The following is a 19,259-nucleotide window of genomic DNA, read 5'->3' as shown; positions in this document are numbered from 1 at the left end:
ACCGAGCTGGGCCACATGGCCCCGTCAGCAGCCCCTAGCGGGCCGAGCCTGCACAGCCTTAGCTGAGCCAGTAAACCCCCCGCCATGCCGCAGTTCTGTTAGTATTTGGCAACTTTGTTGCACGCGGGTCCTCGCTGCAAACGACAGAGCGGCTTATATTCAGGTGCGGTTTATTTATGGACAAAGAACGAAATATTTGCCAACACCCAGAGATGCGGCTTATACTCAGTGCGGCTTGTATTCATGAATTTACTGTAATTTAGGAAAAAAAATAATCAGAGAGCAATTTAGGTTGGAAGAGAACTCATGAATTCATCTGGTCAGCACCTCTACTCAAATTCTGGCCAATTTAGATGAGTTTGGTCAGGATCTTGTCAAGTAAAATTCTGTCTTAAAGAATAGAATTTCAATGTATGCAAAAACACTTCAGTGAAGCATATGCTTTTTACAAAAACACTTCATGGAGAAATCTCAGCTGGGCTACCTGCTACAAATACAGTATCTTCAGGAGCACACAGTGTCTGGTCACCAACTCTTCTCCAACACATCAAAGGCTGGAGCCTGCAAGCTCACTGATCCTCTTGTGACAGCCAAACCCATTAAAAGCAACAAGAGAATTTGTACTAATTCCTTAACTCATACTCTTTCTTGCAACTGGGTTGGAGGCAACATATTCTTATGTCTAACTGGGAGTGTTATTTGAACTTGGTGACATGACAATACTACTCATATCCCCAACTAAAATCTTAAAATGGAAACAGCAAAGGGTTAGGAACAACATTGACTTGAGCAAGAACGGTACAACACAGAAGGCACAGGAAGAAGTACACAGGGACATGCACTGGTTTTGACTAGGGCAGAGTTAATTTAGTTCATGCACAGTCCACACAGCTGAAATATTGGGGCTACTTTGGATGCAGGAAGTGAGAGGCCAAGATAGGATATACAGTAATTTCACGCGTATAAGGCACACCCTTTTGACAAAATTTTGGTCCGAACCCAGAAGTGCGCCTTATACCCCAGAGCGCCTTATATATGGACAAAGTTCCGAAATTTGCCAACCCGGAAGTGTGAGCTCGCCCAGCCCCGAGCAGCAGCGTCGAGTGGCCCTGGCCAGCCCCGCTGAACGGTGGCAGTGGCGGCAGCAGTGGCAGCGCCGGCCGGCTGGCCCCAAGTGGCCCCACTGAGTGGCAGTGCCAAGTTGGGCCGCCTGGCCCTGTCGGCAGCCCCGAGCAGGGTCGAGCCCGCCCTGCCCCAAGCTGAGCCAGTAAACCCCACGATCATGCGATTCCGTTACTAATTCGTTTCTTTGTTGTGCACGGATCCTCGCTGAAAAAAAAAAAAAGTGCGCCTTATACACCAGTGCGCCTTATATATGGACAAAGTTTGGAAATTTGCCAACACCCAGAAGTGTGCCTTATACTCATGAAATTACTGTAATTTGAGAGCATAAATGAGAATGAAAATTAGAAAAAATTATAGAGAATCAGGAGCTTGCATTTTCTCCACTTTTCATGCAGGTATCCACAATTTCTGTAATAATCTGAGCGAGAGTAACAAAGACCTCCGGAACCCATACATGAGTTGACATGCCAGAAACAGCAACAGGCGGGAAAAGCTGAAATACAGAGAGCTGGGGGGAAAAAAGGACTATTTGTTTCTAGCTCAGAATTGTGAATCTCTCTGGACTGAAGTAAACAATATGTGAGCTTCCTCTGGATTATGAGGCAAAGCAGGCTGTCCTCAGCATGAGCTTTTGAAAGCACACAGGAACAGGAAGAGTGATTTCAATCCCTGTAACAACCAGTGGTCATCTAACTCTTCATTCCTGCAGTGGAGCTGCTGTGTCTGCTTGGGCAACACCACCCCTTTGACATTATCACTTGCATCACAACAAGACGTGGATGACCACAAAACTCAGGCTTATTTGTTTCTCCAGCCTGCGCTGAATATGCACTGCAAGGTCCAGCCATGATCCAACTCAGGTGTACCTGCTCTGCAACAGCCAGCCTTTTTTCCTTCCTCTACATGAACAACCTGCCTGATCCATTGCACTTTTCAGAAGCTTACAACATGTACTTACCTTTGTGAGAACCTGGTTCTTCATCCTTATTTTACTAAAAAGATTTTTCTTAACATACTGTTTCAAAAACATCACAACACAAATAAATGGGATGAAAGTATTTCTCCTGGAAGCTTAGAGAAAAGTTAGGGAAAGAGATTGAAATGGATGTACTGATGTTTTACAGCAATTTAGGCAAAAATTCACTGAAAATACATGGTAAAAATAATAATACGTATTTTTCACCCAGTAAACCAAAAGGGCTACAATGTGTTGGATGAGTCTCTAAACACTGGATGCACAGTAGCTACATTAATTGAGTAACTCCTATGAATGGAGAATGTGCAGATAAACACCAAGGGAAAAAAATCAGCATGCCTGGCAGTCAAGGATGCTGTAAAGTTAATGGTGTCAGCCCTCTCTCTGGAGTTGAAGCCTATCACTTTTATCACTTCCAGCATACAGTCCATGCTGTGGTTCACTAAGCCAGCAGTGATGACAGCAGATGCAGATCTTGGAAGCTCAGCACTCTCAGCTAAGGGTAGCTATGGCTTTTATTCCAAGCTCTTTTAAGTACTTACAAAAGCAGAAACAGACCCAAACTCAGGTTAGGTTTTCCTGCATGGCAAACAGGAGCAATGACATTAAAAAAGGAACAATGGGATCCAGAGTGAATACAGATTTCTTGGCTTTCTCAAGACTTTCCTCTTTAAAGCAGTCTGCCCACATAACATCCATATAACACAACCTACCCCCCTGCATTCAAAGGTCTCCCTATGGTCTTCCTTCCTCCATTAAATAGGAACAAGGGAAAAAAACCCAGTGGCTTAGAGATTCTAGCCCATAAAATATTGCATGACAGCAGTGGTGTTATTTAAGATTATGTAGTGGTTTAATAATTCAAAAGCAGAAACTGTCTGGACACTGAATCATCAGACATGTACATTTTCTGTATCTCAAGAGAGTCTACTATGCCATCCACTGAGCTTCCAGACAGAAGATTATGTCTTGTTTGCTGCTCACAAAGAACACTGACCTAGAGTGAACTCATTTAATGTAAGACACTTCTTTTAAGTGCTACACATATAATTCATATTTTTAAAGAGTGAAGTTATAAAGATGATTGTTAGAGGAATTTGCCAACTTTCAGAAAACTGCTTGCTTCAAAAGCAACCTAGGCCAATACCCAAGTATTTTCTACACTGAAATTTTGAATGTCTTAAAATTGTTTAAATGTGTACATGGACAAAATTGGGGAGGAAAAAAAGAGACAAATATCCTTATTAAAGGCAGCACAGACTAAGGCTTGATGTTGTCTTTGTCCAGGTTCATACAGATAAAGAGTGTCTGGTTGCCAAACACAGAACAGGGGGTTACATTCTTAGCTCCTTATACTGGATTTCAAAGATTTACATTTAATGTATGGGATTTAAACCATGGTCAATAAATTACAAAGTAGGGCTGTACAAACATCTCATTGTTTAATTCTAAGTTAGAATAATGGAAGTACGTGCAGGAGTAGCCCTCTTGCTTTTTTAAAAACCCAACAAATAACAAAAACCACAAATAAGATGTGCATTATCAATACAAACTTTTTGAATAGAATAAATTCATGAAAAATACATCTGAAGTAGTACTTAAATGGTGTTAAATCTGCTAAAATGATTTTCTCCTGAGCTGATGCTAAGGCTTAACAAGGATAAAAGAAATACTCTGATTGGCTCATGAAATACTAGTTAAAGATGTGGAGTGGTTGCTATGTGATGTTATAAATAATTAGCATACCTTATTTCAGATAGAGCCATGGCCCAGATTTTTGCCTGCACAATGGCTCAGCAAACTAGAGGGCTAGACAGCAACTGTAAGACCCTGCACTGAGGAAAAAGGTTTATTATTCTTAGGCACTTTCAAGAATAGCATCTGGGGTCTTAGGAAATTTATCTTCACCATGAAATGCAGTGAAGGATCTGTTCATTAAATCACAAACAACACAGGCAGACAAGTGCTGCTACAGGAAGAGATAGAGAGAGGTTATGTGATAGTAATAGACACATCTACAGTGGTAATGCTCCTCTCTCCCCAAGAGCATCAGCACCTGCTATCAGAATATGAGAGGACATCAGATATTTTGAAGTAGCCACAAAGAATACAAGGGCTCAAAAAGCTACAGCTGATTTATTAAAGGGGTTTGGGCAGAAAAGTGAAAAGTGTCAGCACAAGAAGTTCTGTTTATTGGAAAGGAGAAAATCTTTATACAGTGAGAGAATATGTTTGTTTGCTATGTCAAATACGTCATGGCTGGGAGAGAAAGGCATTTCTCTAGAGAACAGGAAAAATTGGTCAACAAAAGGTGGATTTTTTTTTTTTCAAATAACTTTCTCTACATTTTGGGAAGTGAGGCTCTCTTTTTTTTTTTTTTTTTAAATCTCAGACTTGACAAATTCACATGTTAATGGCTAGTGGAAAAAAAGGCAGCAAGAGACTATGTGCTAACTTGCCTCAGGCTTTGTCTGAGCAATGTCTACAAAATAATCCAGCCAGTTGAATTATTTTTTATGTTTGGTTCTGTCTAGCAACAATAGTACAACACACCAAGTGAACTGATAATCATGTTCCCAGTAAACTCAAGGGATGTCACCAATAAATTATCATTTCCACTATGCAACAGTGTTTATATAAAAATATTGATAGAATAATTGAAAAAATACTTGCAATCTATGAAATTCTTCTAGTACATAGCATACATGGAAAAGATAACTTGGGAAAAAATCATAAAAATGAATTAAAAGAATTACAACTGAGAACTTTTCCTTCTTTGCATTCTAACCCTAACAATTTTTACCACTGATTTTATTTTCAAAATCAGCCTGATAAACAAAACTACAAACAGGGAGAGAAAGCCAGTATTTACAAAATATGCTTGAGTAATTTTTTCAAAGTGCAATTATTAAATGTCAGACAGAATTGTTTATTCCAAACACAGCTCTCAATTGAGAAATGATATTTCAAATTCTCAAAATTCAGTATCAGTTATAGCAAAAGATATAAATTTCAAGGGTTTAAGTAACTCTTGCTCTAAAATGTAAGCAAAAAAATTTCCAGACATCAAAACATGGCGATGGTTAGGCTGCCTAGACGTGACAGATGCATCAGTAGCTTTCCTACTAAGGCATTTTTAATTAGCTACTTTTTGTAGCTATAAAATAGGTACAATGGAGAAGTTTCTCAACTATTTTAGAGAGCTGTAAACTCATACACAGAATAGGTAAACATCTTGTCCAGGAGCATACAAAGCACATCTGAAAAAGTTCTGCTCTCTTGAGCACTAAACCTCTGCCCAGTGCTTTAGCTCCTCAACGTAAAATGTCTCTACAAGATGCATTTTGCATGATTCACCCACTCCAGATACAGATGGCCAGTAGAGAAGCAGCATGTTCAAGAGTACAGTAATTTCACGACTATAAGGCGCACCCTTTTGACTAAAATTTTCCCCAGAACCCGAAAGTGCGCCTTATAGTCCGGTGCACCTTATCTGATGTACAAAGTTGCAACATTTGCCACCCTGGAAGTGCGAGTCTGCAACAGTCCCCAGCCGAGCAGAGCCCACCCAGCGGTGGCATCAGGCCAGCAACAGGCCGGGGGGAGCCCGGCGGCATCGGGGCGGTGGCCGCGTCGGGGAGGGAAAGGGCAGCAGTGCAGCCCGGGCCGGGGGGAAAAGCTGCCAGAATCGGGGCGGCCACCGCGCGGGGAGGGGGAAAGCTGCCGGAATCGGGGCAGCGGCGGCATGGGGCGAGCCTGCCGGCATCGGGTCACCCAGAGCGCCCGGGGACTCCCGGAGCGCACCTGCAGCGCGGGGTTCCCGGTGCGCCACGGGGGGCACATGACACCCGGAGTGCCAGGGAACTCCCGGAGCAGTGGGGCCCCAGGGACGCTGCACAGAGCGGCAGCAGACATAGCCCGGCCCTGGGGATGCTCCACGGAGCAGCGGCGGGCATGCCCTGGCCCCGGGGACGCTGCACGCAGCGGCGGCGGGCATAGCCCGGCCCTGCCAGGTCCAGGGGCCAATGGCTGCCGGGTTGAGGTGGGGCCTCGGCCAGCAACCACGTGGGGGGAGCTAGGGGCTGAGCCTCACTGAAAAAAAAAAACCATGCGCCTTATAGTCCAGTGCGCCTTATATGATCTACGAAGTTGCAAAAGTTTGCTGACTCCCGGGGGGTGCGCCTTATAGTCCGTGCACCTTATGGTTGTGAAATTACTGTACATTCTTGTTATAGGATTCCCTTTTTGTGATGTTACTGTATCATTAATCCAAGAAAATTTCCATTTACCATTTGATAAATATCGAATGCTGACAAGAATACCTTCTGTGCAGTTCACCAGCAAGTGTATCTATGGCTCTCCAAAACTTTTAGTTTAGTCATGGAGAAAGATGTCTGGTTTTTTTTTGTTTGTTTGTTTTTCAAGCAAGGGCAGTACAGAAGTAAGAGCCAGAACTGTGTCCAAGAAGGATCTGAGAACTCCTGGAAAGTAGGCTGACACAGTCTTTTCACTTCAAATATAACCTCCCCTTGAAGCAGGCACATCATTCTTACTGGACTCTAAAACTTGCATCAGGTGACACATGGAGAGCCTGTTCTGCATGAAGGAAGTCATGTAGTTGTGTGGGAAACCTGATCTTTAGGAGGAGGTCTCTACAGAGACCTCCATGAGGTTACCTCTTTAGAGATTGGACAATGACACTTGAACTCGTTAAATGATATCAACAGAACTCTTATGAGTTAGCTACGACTGACTTGAAAGCCACAAGGCAAAATGAGTTTGCTCTGGCTATGACACATAATGCTTTATTCTTCATAGCCACTAAAGAAGCCCTGCACTCTTTTGGTTATGATGATAAAAAAGGCTATTTTGTGAGAAAAATCACAAACAAGCTTATTCTGATATCATCTGAAGAAAGAAACAAGCCAAGTCTGTTGTTTAGTACCCCAAGTAATTTTTATTATTTACATCTAGTCAGGAATTTGCCCTGCAAAATGCATTTCACATGAATGGTCTTATTAAAGAGAACTCAATTCTCTATATGTTTAAGAATAAAGAAAAAGTTCCAAGAGTAGAACCCTAATGTCTCCTTTACTTTTTGGTTAGAATGTCAGGATTAGTCAATATTCCCATCTAGAATGTACTGAGGATTCTTTAACAGCCCTTTCACAGACATGTGCTCATCTAACCAATGATTTATTAATGACTGGTTACCTGGGAAGCAGGTGGTTAGGTGCTCCATTAGTGCTTCTTGTGTCACTTGTTTTCGGGCAGAGTTCATTGCTGAGATGGCCAAGCAAAGGATTTCCCCAAGTGGAATAAACTGTGACTGAGTGATGGGAGACATGCTGATGGGTGATACATCACCTGGAAAAAGGGAAAAGATGTGCAATGAAGCATTTTGTTTAAAAATCTGCAGGAGAAAGAGGTAGACATACTGCTGGTGAAAATTCAGAGATCTCTAGTTTTTGTACTGAGCTGGGGATAAAACTCTTGCAATGGAGAACCATCCATCAGCTTATTTCAAAGAACAGAGAACTCTGGAAAATGGGAAATGTACACTATGCAGACAGAGTTTCTCAAAAGCTACAAAAGACAGACTCAGAAAATTTAGCACTCATGGTTGCAAAATGCCCTGCTTAACATCCTTCAAGGTAACTGCACAAACAAAATAGTTGCATATATTTCCCTGGACATAAAAGGGGAAATGTCACTCCCCTTTCAAAGTACAGATCACCCACCGTCTCCATTTGATATTGTATTTTTTATTAATAGTATTAATTACAGTAATTTCATGATTATAAGCCACACTGATTATAAGCCACACTTCCGGGTGTCGGTAACTTTTCCTTCTTTGTCCATATATAAGCCGCACCTGATTATAAGCCGCACGTTACAATACAGGGTGTGATAAAAGGTATCTATTCTATCACCACCTGTTGAGGGTGGGGGCAGTGATCCTTATCTCAACGGCAGATATTCTGCTAATGAGCCATCCATTGAAACCAGGCGGGGCATTGCTCTTTATCTTTGCACAATCCGTTCTTCCTCCAGAGAGTCATTTTCTGCTAATGGCCCTTGAGTCCCAGTGTGTGACTGATAAAATTACTGCATCCCACTGGAAGTTGCTCCAGCCAGGGGGAAGAGCCCAACATTTCTTACCAAGATAAAAACAGAGGTTTTGGGACACTAAGGGAGCCCCTTTCTCCACTGGACTCCAGAGGGAAACCGGATTTCTCCAAATCACCACTGGACCTCCAGAGGGAAACTGCACCTTCTGCAGGAGCACTGCTTCAACTGAATCACATCTGTCACTGCAGGAGAATGCAGCCACCATTTAATGGGACTGCTATCAACACCCTGCCTGACAGGGTGTCAGGTTGTACTCTGACTTTGTCAGGGTTTGGAGTTTGTTTCTTTGTAGTACTGTATTTGTATTTTAATTTCCCTAGTGAAGAACTGTTATTCCTAATTCCCATATTTTTGCCTGAAAGCCCCTTGATTTCAAAATTATAATAATTTGGAGGGAGGGGGTTTACATTCTCCATTTCAAAGAGAAGTTTCTGCCTTTCTCAGCAGACACCTGTCCTCCAAACTAAAACAGCAACTTTTCGTTCTTTGTCCATATATAAGCCGCACCTGATTATAAGCCGCACTTTGGGTTCGGACCAAAATTTTAGTCAAAATGGTGCGGCTTATAATTGTGAAATTACTGTAATTTTAACTCAGCTGATAAAGCACAGAACACTCTTTAGAGGACCAAAAGCATCAAAAGACTGGTATCCTGAATAAATCTCACCTGATTCTATGTGTCAAATGTCTTTGTACAAACTATGTACTTTTTAGAAGAGAAGTTTTAATGGTTTCAGGATGGCCTGAAAATTAAGTTTGTTGTAACTTTTCTCATGTTGTCTTAAAAATTATTCATTAGCCTATAGTTAAAAAAAAAATCATTAAATGATCTTAAGAGTTACGGGAGAAATTACAATTTGATAATACCAGCATATGACTACACTTATACAAGCACATTTTAAAATACAGTAATTTCATGACCATAAGGTGCACCGGACTATAAGGCGCACCCTTGGGGAGTTGGCAAAATTCGCAACTTTGTAGATCAGATAAGGCGCACCGGACTATAAGGCGCATGGTTTATTTTGCAGCGAGGCTCCGCCTCAACCCAGCAGCCATGGGCTCCCGGGACTGCCTGGACCCGGGAGGGGTGGTGCCGCAGGCCCCCAGGCCCGCTTTCACCCAGCAGCCATGGGTCCCCTGGCCCGCCTTCACCTGGCAGGGGCGGTGCCGCGGGCCCCTGGGCCCGCCTCCAGCCGGCTGCCGTGGCACTTCCGGCTCCCCCCACGGCTCACAGCTCACACTTCCAGTTTGGCAAATTTTGCAAATTTGTACATCAGATAAAGTGCACCAGACTATAAGGCGCACTTCCGGGTTCGAGGGAAAATTTTAGTCAAAAGGGTGCGCCTTATAGTCGTGAAATTACTGTACTTTATCCACGTACATAATCTTTGATTCTGCTCTGTTACTCTTCTTGAAGTAGTAACAGCTTCCAGTTACCTCAAAAAGAGGAAAGCAATAGGCTAAAATATTTTCCTTGCCAGTGGAAAAGGAGTAATAAAGAGTAACAGACAAAACAGAGGGTGCTTAAGTAAGAATCTTATTCTGGCCACAGGTAAGTCAATAGCCAGGGATTAAGTTCTACCTAAATGGCTTTGAAGTGTCAGGGAAATCACCCTATTTCTGCTGTTACAAAGCAATGCCTTGTGATCAAATCATGAATCAAATTACTAGAAATTACAGTAATTTCACGAGTATAAGGCGCACCGGAGTATAAGGCGCATTTTTTTTTTTACAGCGAGGATCCGCACTCAACAAAGTAACAAATTAGTAACGGAATTGTGCTATCGTGGGTTTTACTGGCTCGGCTTGGGGCCGGGTGGGCTCGGCCCTGCTCAGGACTGCTGCGGGCCCGGCCCCGCTTGGGGCTGCCGCGGGTGGCGCCCCTGGCCCCGCTCCCTGCGGCTGCTGCCAGTGGCCCCAGCCCCACTCGGGTAGGCTCGGCTCGGGGCTGCTGCGGGCTCGCACTTCTGGGTTGGCAAATTTCCAAACTTTGTGCATATATAAGGCGCTCCAGGGTATAAGGTGCACTTCTGGGTTTGGACCAAAATTTTAGTCAAAAGGGTGCGCCTTATACATGTGAAATTACTGTAATTCAAATTCAAGTTTTCATTTTCAATTCAGAAGATCTAATATTTGTCCCATTAATTCTATATTCCTATTATGTCTACTAAACAAGAACAGCAGCTTCTAAAAATTGATTATCAAAATGCATTTACTCTGGTATTATACTCTGCACTTTGGGAGGAAAAAATTGGTGAGAGTAGTAAACTGCATGGCTGTCTCAGTGAGACTTATGAGCAAAATTTTTTAATCATGAGCTCTTCTATCTGCTCTACAACAGTGATACATGTTACCCAAGACACAAGAATGATTTAAAACTAGACATTTGTGCTATGCTATCTCCTATTGCTTTTACTTAATCAGACCTGACCAGATCAATGCTGCATTCCCTTCCCAGCATGGCAGCATTCCTCCAGCTTCAACACAAGCCCAAGATCCTCCTCATTCTTATCTCACCACAGAATTATGACCTTAAAATGCAACACTCTCTGGACATTTTTTGCTCAAATACACCCAAATTTTCCTGCCACATGCATTACAGACAACAGCAAAGATGACACTCAGCTTATAGGGAAACATGAGAGATATGCTTCCATATGATTTGGGAGCAACACCATTTGTTCCCTCATCATTTGAGTATGGATGAAAACCTTCAGTTATTGTATTACCATTTACTAATAATTATATCTGCTGTCAGTTTAAATTTGTTCATAGACAAGCCTTTGTAATTAGCCAGACACATAAGTCTATGAACTTTGATCACCAGTCACCATACACTTTGTATAGGGGATCAGTTTCTCTAATGATTAATTTCATGTCTAAGAAGGATCAGAATTAAGGTAAGAATTACGCAGATTTAGTTAAGAAATTACTGTCTTTAACACAAAGATTATGTGTCACAGGTATCCTTGTGAGAACTACTAAATTGAGTTCAGTGCAATGTCAGACAGGTTGGCGTATATTGAACCACAGTTGAGGTTTATTCTTCTCAAGTTCATTGGGCAATGAAATGGGCTCTCTGGTGTCCTGGTTTTACCTGGGATAGAGTAGCTTTAAGGGCATCCAGGCAAAGGGCAGTAACCCTTTAATTGTGTGTATCACCAAAGATATGGTCATTTCTTAAACCTAAGCAGCCTGGCAGGAGTATCCCTGTGCCTGTTCCCAGCCATGCACTCTCACTGCCACCTTCACAGGTGCCAGGACAGCAGAGTGGGAGGAAGACCTCTTTCTTTGCCTTGCACGGGAACGATCCATTCACAGCTAGAATAATACTGGGGACGTAAAAAATGGGCCTTAATACTGTAACCAGCTTCCCGAAGTGGGAAAGGGACTCAAGGAGTTTTGTACCTAAAGCTTTGCTCCACAGCCTTGTAGCTGCCCCCAGAGGGATGCTTGGACAAGAACTCAGAACTCAGAACCCAATTGCTCTGCTCATGCCCAGGAGCAGCCTATCCCTCTCCCCTGACTGCCAAGAGCCTGCATGGATCCGCCTCTGAGATCACTTCCAGTGGGGACTTGTTAACTTAAAACTGGCTAAGTACAAGCTAAGAAATAATAAAATTTGTCTGATTTTAGTAACTTAGCACAATTCTACCTTTAAAAGTAGGTGTTCAGCATGGAATTGCTTTCTAGGCTAGTGAGCATGAAACATTCAGTCTGCGCTTGAATTTGACCCCCTGGCAGCAGGACTCTTGTCACCAAGAACAAGCCAGGAATTTCCACCAAAATACTAACTATACTTCACATAACTCCTCAATACAAAACATTCAGTATTGGTTCCTTAATGTTAACACAATTTCTAGCACAGCACGTTATAGTTAGTATACCAGGGTAACACACATCCTGCTTGCAAATATTTGGGAGCTTGACAACCATTTAATTATCTACAAAGATTATTATAATTGCCCATAAAATCATCATTTAAATGGCTTTAAATGAAACAGAAATGTTTAAAAAATACTGGTTTATGTGAGGGCCTTTCTGGTTTGTAAGGGAATATCATGAGTTAAGCCTCATTCTTTTCCACTGAGTGCACTTCAACCTTCTTCATTATGACAAGGAAACTGTCATTTCACCTCTGTTGTGATAGAATGATCTCCATAGCTTCTTGTGCATAACTGTCTGCTGGAGACAATTACTAACTCTTGTTTAAAAAGGCTAGCACATATTTTGAGCAGACCTAGTGATAGAAAGCCAGACTCCCCTCAGTCAGGGAAGCTCTAATTTGCCAGATTTTATCTTGACTGTCCTGTGGCTCTGGGAAATCACATGCACTCTGTGGTTATAGTTAAGTCAACAAACTTCTTTGATGCACAGTAACAGCAAATATCTTGCATCTACGATATGATATAATATATTAACATCAATTACACACATAAATACTGTTAGGCTGTTGAACAGAAGGTTTACTACAACTTCTTTAGGAAAGATCTGCTCAAAAAAAATAAAAAGCAAATACGCTTTTCCTAATTTTTTTGAAGACCACATCACTTACATAAAACATCTAGCATATGGCTCCTGTTAGCTCTGACTGATGCTTGTCTCAAGCAGCTTTCTTTTGAAATCAAATTACTAGCCTCAACTTTCATATGTTTGTGTTCCCAATTAAATGAAAACTAGAGCTCAGAGAACAGTTTTCACCAGCTGACTGCATGTTTTGTTTAAATATGAGATATATACATGTATATATATAGCTTCAGATCTGTTTCTGCAATGTCTTTCCAAACCATTCTCTAAATATTTTTTTTTTAAAAAAAGCTTTGTAGATTTCTTGTATTAAGTGACATTCAATTTTAAAGAATGTCTAAGCACAGAAGAAACAGTGAACAGGAACTGTACTCATTTATGCCTTGGGGATTTGTATCACTAGCCTGGGGGGAAAATTATTTTTATTACTTAGAACAAAAGATTATGTAGCACATAAAACAAACACTTAGCTCTTACAGAGCACTTTTCTTCAGTGGTTTTCAAATACTCTGAAAAACCGGGAACCATAACTATTCTTAACAAATAGATGAGAAATAGATGGTATAACATAGATGGGAATAAAAATTCCCAAATCCTGAACCCATACCAGCCAGAACTTTTCCTGTGACAGTGTATCTAGTGTGTCTGTTCTCTGCAAGTCTGGGTAACACCATTTTGAGAGAAAAACTGAGGCAGACTACATTCTGTAGCATGTATCAGCAATTAAAATATCAACTACATACCCATAACAGAATTTTTATTAGTGACTCTACTGCTGGAAAGAAGCGACCTGGAAGTCAAACTCTTTGTCTCATGAACTTTGCATAAAGATTACTTTAAAAAAATCAACTCTTCACTTACAAATGGAACCAATTCAGTACAACCATTGTGAACAAATTAAAGAAATTAAAGAGCAAAATCATACTATATTAGAATTTATACTACCTATTTCTCTGATATAGGGGGAAGGCCCTCTGATTTACACTCTGCATCCTCAAAGTACACGAAGTCAAAGCCCGGTTTCACTTCTTCAGACTCTCAACACCTTTTAAATATTTTGTTTCTTATGGCTCAAGACAACCTTTAAACATAATTTTCAGCCTGGTTTCCACAGAAAATGAGGCTTGCACAAACACAGTCTGTGTGTTTGTATATGTCAGGTAGATTGAGCCTAACTAGACAAGAGCAGTGATTCTAAAACAAGTGTTTGCTACACATTACATCTATACAGAGCTTCAGGCATAGCAACGTCCCACTAGATCGGACAGAATACAGTCAAAAAACACTTCTCAAGGGAAATCTGACTTCACTACTTTTGCTGCTTACAGAATTACATAATTGATCAGAAAACACTGAGTTAGAGCACAGTAACTTCATGGCATCTCATGGTTATAGTGGTGGTTACAACAGAAATCCCCTACAAAAATTTTCTTGCCAACAGCCTGTTCTGATCAGCACTTGCCTATGATTTCACCCTGGGAAGAACTACAGAAAAGTCATTTTCAAATAAAACTATTTCTAATGGGCAAAGGAGGGACTAGAATATTATTGTTTTTTCCCAACAATACTGAAAACAAGAAGTCTCTTATAGAAAAAGTACACTTCCAGATTTACTTAATGAAGGGACAGATGCTGAAGAAGTTACATGTCTGGCCTGGGTTGCACAATTACCCCCTTCTGCCTCAAACCCCAACTTGACTGAATTATGCTAATTAAAGAATACTTACACAGATGTAGCAAACCTATTCTGATGTAAATTCACAACAAGGATATATAATTGCCATTTTAATTTAGACATTCCCATTTGATTGAACAAAGGGAGGGAAAAGGAAGAATATGCAGATTTCTTTGGTATTAACCAGAAAACTATGAAATACCTTGAATCTGCCCCAGCATGCTAACACAGAAAAGATTTCACTGCCAAAACCAGAAACAAAGAAAATTAGAAGAAATGTTGCTTGAGCTGTTTCCAGACGTAGCCTAAATCCTCATTTTAGGATACATTTCCTGGAGTATTTTATGAAAAAAAGCTGCAGGTTGTGTTTACTGGACAGCTACACATATTAAAGGACCGATAACAACAGTAAAAAATACATGAAAGATTTTTCCATTTATTCCTGTTTAAGAGAAGCTTAACCAAAGGCTCAACAAATGCAGTATCACATTCATTCACTAACCAGCAAGTTCCTTCTGCATCTCTGAAATGCACACCCACCAAAATAAATAATGAACATTTCCAAGAATGTGACCACTCCAACCTGAACAAAACATGTCAAACTTAGTATAACCAATATAACAAACCAAAACAGAGTTCTAGTTCCTTACTAGTTGTTAACTTTAACTGTGTAAATGGATCTTTTTAGTCATTCAGATCCAGCTAAAATCATGATCTCCACGTTCACCAAGTGGCGCTAACTTTCAGAAACAGGTGTTAAATTACCCACAGTCAGCAGACTCGTCTTGCATGCATTCATCCTGTGTATTTCCTGTGATTTAGTTTTCCTTTTCTTTGTTCATGTCCTGTGGCCAGCTGCCTCCTGATCCAAAGTGATATCCCAGCACATGTTACAACTATGATCATAAAAAGTTTCTGCTGGAGCACGGAAGTTTCCCAGAGGATTCAGTTGAGAAGATTTCTGTAGTGTTGCTTATCCTGGGATGGAGGTGGGGAGGACTGTGTTTTTTTAATATATTGTGTGCTTTAGAATGTATTTCCCCAAATAATATTTTCCAACGCATTTTTAAATAAATGTCCATGTCTATATTCCTGGCACACAATATGTTAAAAAGGGGGACTTACCTGAACCCCTATGGTCTGGTTCCATGCTCCAGTACAGTATCCACAGAAGCTGTGATGTAACAACAATGTGCATAGTGGGGCTTTATATCACTGTGGAAGCTGGCTGAATGCAGCATAGGTCAATGCCACAGGACCTGAAAGAAGAAAAACAAAGCATGCTTTTAGGCATTAATATGCTAAACACCCACCTCTTAAAGCAGGAAATAGGGGCATACTGAAGAAAAAAATGCAGTTATCTATGCAGGTCCACTGAAAGGAACACTGTTTCATGCAATTTTCACATAAGCATGAGAAATAAATGGTTAAGAAATTACAGAGGAGGTGGAGAAGAATCTAAAAGGGACTACAAATATAACTCCCACACAGTGTTTTGAAAACATCTCTCTCTCTTTGCCCTGTTTCCATGGAATGGCTGAAATCACGTTCTGATACCACCCCCTGTTCCGAAGGCACTCACAGTCTTTGCAAAGCACCTCTCCACTGCAGTGCCTCAGGATTCTGCAGTGTCACTCCTCTTCTCCCTGGCTCTCTGCAAAGTGAAGTCATAGGAATGGATCAGCCAACCTGACTTCTCACTACCCTGCCCAGAATCCTTTGTGAACTGAAATGAGTCATCGCTCTGAAAAAATCCACAGCGCAATGTTCCAGGTTTCTCCCGTGTCTGCACTGGCTTCTTTGTCTTTGAAATGAAGTGCCTATGCTTCTGGAACAGTGCCCAGCTGCATTGTACAGGATAACAACCCAGCCTTCTCATTAAGTGGACAAGAAAGCTATTTACATGCATTAGCCAAGGCAAGTTAAAGCTTTAACCCTCTAGTCAAGATTAAAAAAATCACTCCTAACACATCTTCTTGATGTAATGCACAACTCCCCCTATACACAGAAACATAAATGCACAGACATATGTGGGCATACAGATACTTACACAGAGCAGTATTTTCTTTAACTGTTCACTATTTATCATGATACTTACCAATTTTAGGTGTATTAATTAAAAAGAAAGATTTACTCTCTTTTGTCAGTCCTGAAGAATGCTGCAGATCTAAATGTAACAAGCAGCTCTGCTGCACACTAGATCAAAGTTGTGCTGCTGAGAACTGTTAATCAAAAAATTAGAAGCAGTGGACAAGTTCTTGTAAGCTTATTTTTCATTATCCCATTCATCATTTGGGCTTGAAACAAAGTGAGCCCTGAAAGCATGCCAGACAGAAAATGTCAAACTGTTCCAAGTGCCGAGGGCCAGCAGAGCTGCTTCAGCTTCTGCTACCACTGACAAAGAAGGTAATGCTCAGAACGAGGTCACTGTGTCAGGATCTCACTCCCAGTGCCAGGGTTTCCTTTGCTTGGTAAGGAGATGCTAAGGTAAAGGATCAGGAAGACACAGAAGAAATAGGAATAGTGTATGGGATGAGAGATGCTGCTGTTTCAGAGAAACATTTTTAGTTGTTCTGAGATCTTCTTTTAAAGGAAAAAAACATTTAAAATTGCCTTTACTGAAAAAGAACTATTTCTAGTCATGACCTAATAATCAAAATCAGACCAATATGCCAAAATGGAGGTGCAAATAGGAAAAGGAAGTTTTGCCACAAAGCGCTTCTTCAAAGGTTCCTACATTCCAAGCATTCTGAAAAAGTCTGAAGCAAAGAAGGCACACAACATTTTGAAACACAGCACTTTAGGACTCACCTGTGCTGTGCTGGAACAGGCAGTTCTCCTAGGTGTTTCACCAAAGGAACACACCAGGTGCTTAGGACTGAATGCAATACAAAAGTCACCAGCTCCCTGGCCCTACAACAACCCTGGCAGTGAAAGAGTCCAACCAAGCCTAAAACAGGTCTGTGTGTTTCAAGAGGACAAGTAAATAGTTGGGTTATACAACTAACAAACATCACTTTTGGTTACAGGTGTGTGGTGGTTGTTACGCAGCAAAGACATATAGCAGATTAATTTACAAGTGTAAGGTCAAGGGGACCATGTGCCACACCAGTAGCTGCACAGTTGCCATAATCTCAGCATTAAAAGCTGGGGGCTTGCTATACACACAGACAACAGTTTTTGTGTTTCCTGAAAGGCCTCCTTCCAGGAAATCTTCCTTCAGCTTTACAAAATTTTTGCCTTCCCTGGAGCTGCAGCATCAGCCACAAGACCTCTAATGAATCCAACGTGGCATTTACAAAGTTTTGGGACCCCTAGGATTGTCTGCTAAGTACACACACACTGTACGGCAACAAAACCCATCGCATGAAGAAAAATTTAAAAGTAAATTAGAACAAGCACTTACTGAAAGTAAAAACAAAGCTCCAATCTTCTTCCCCTTTGCACCAGACAACCTTCATGCAAAACTAAATGGGCTCATGCATGCAACACTGTTTTCACAGACACGCACAAGTAAGAACTTGCAGTAGTCTTGCAACTAACACCAAAGTTAAAACACTGGCAGAAAAAAAGCTAAAGGTAGCACAGCAGCTCTAACAAATTTCTCTAGCACTTGAACCCGTATCATATGCTCAGGACCAACTCAACTATTCTGAACAGACCAATAATACAACTGCAAGCTCTTTCAGTGAGACAATTCCTCTTGCATGTGTGATGCCTACGGATACCTGGAATGCACCAAGCATGCACATATGTCTAGGATGCACAGACACCTTGTGTGCATGCACCTAGGCATGCCTTTACTCATATTCATCAGTTTACAGCACCATTACACAGTTCTTTAATCAGTATTAACAATAGCAAGAAGTACCTGGTAACTGAAGCATTGTGGAGAGCAAAAGTGAGAGACCAGCAGTGGAGAAATATAAATGAAAATGTTCAGAAGAGCTGAAGTTGATGGACAAACCAGTGCTGCCATCACCAGAAATGTTACAGCAGCGTGGCCTCACAGGAGGAAGGCCTAGCCAAAATTCTGCATGCACTCCCCAACCAAGGCAGATACTCTGTTCCTCCATCCCACATCTCCCCTCACAGCACGACAGAGGTTGGTACTAAAACAAAAGCTGCCTTATTGACAGTGTACAGTACAAACACACCACATGTTTCTCTGTGTATAACTCCATGCATGCATAGGCATCCAAACAGACCACTGCAAAATAGAGTATAGCCTAACATCAATCTCCATCATACACTGAGGAAGCAGATAATCTAAAAATCCCAATTTCCTTCTTTGCACACATGCCTTTGTCAAACTCTACATTAGCTTGCACATATCCTTCAGTCCTCCCAAGTCAGGGCCTTTGCCACAGCCCTTTCCCAATCACTAGAGGCAAACTCAAGAGAAGGAAAGGAATATGCTAAAATGGGGACACACACACCCCCAAACCCACACATGTGATAACATATGACAGAAAACAAAAAAAAAGCTTAAAAAAGGACATGGTCAAAAGAATCCAAGCAGGTTATCAAGAGTGCAACTCCATCTTGCCTGTACCAGTTACCCAAATTTCAGAGGCTAAAATCAGCCATTAGCGCTCAGCAATTGTAGCTGCAGAAACTATAGTTGTCTACCACAGGATCATAGAATATTCTGAGTTGGAAGGGACCCACAAGGATCATCAAGTCCAACACTAGTAAACAGCTCATTAAGAGACCAAACCTACAACCTTGGTGTTACTAGAACCATGTTCCAACCAACTGAGCTAATTTCAGTGTTGGCCAGCATGATCACCTCTAAAAGAACAATTTCACAAAGCAGGA

At 41.4% G+C, this 19,259-nt stretch overlaps 1 protein-coding gene across 12 annotated transcripts in view; it reads right to left on the bottom strand.

Annotated features, from left to right (window-relative positions):
- STOX2 (storkhead box 2) overlaps positions 1–19,259 on the bottom strand; it is a 151,599-nt gene that overhangs the window by 14,669 nt on the left and 117,671 nt on the right. For 6 of the 12 annotated variants that reach the window (XM_033059597.2, XM_033059606.2, XM_033059607.2 and 3 more), the window contains one exon: positions 7,316–7,468. In XM_033059597.2, coding sequence (XP_032915488.1) covers positions 7,316–7,468 — 153 coding nt within the window. Of the gene's footprint in view, positions 1–2,643; positions 2,669–7,315; positions 7,469–15,203; positions 15,527–15,563; positions 15,698–15,751; positions 15,965–16,020; positions 16,134–19,259 lie in introns of those variants that run through there. The other 6 variants (XM_033059601.2, XM_033059602.2, XM_033059605.2 and 3 more) reach the window with 6 other exon arrangements.

This window comes from Catharus ustulatus, chromosome 5, assembly GCF_009819885.2.
Source record: "Catharus ustulatus isolate bCatUst1 chromosome 5, bCatUst1.pri.v2, whole genome shotgun sequence".
NCBI lineage: Eukaryota > Metazoa > Chordata > Aves > Passeriformes > Turdidae > Catharus > Catharus ustulatus.
This window is presented reverse-complemented; position numbering and strand designations above follow the sequence as displayed.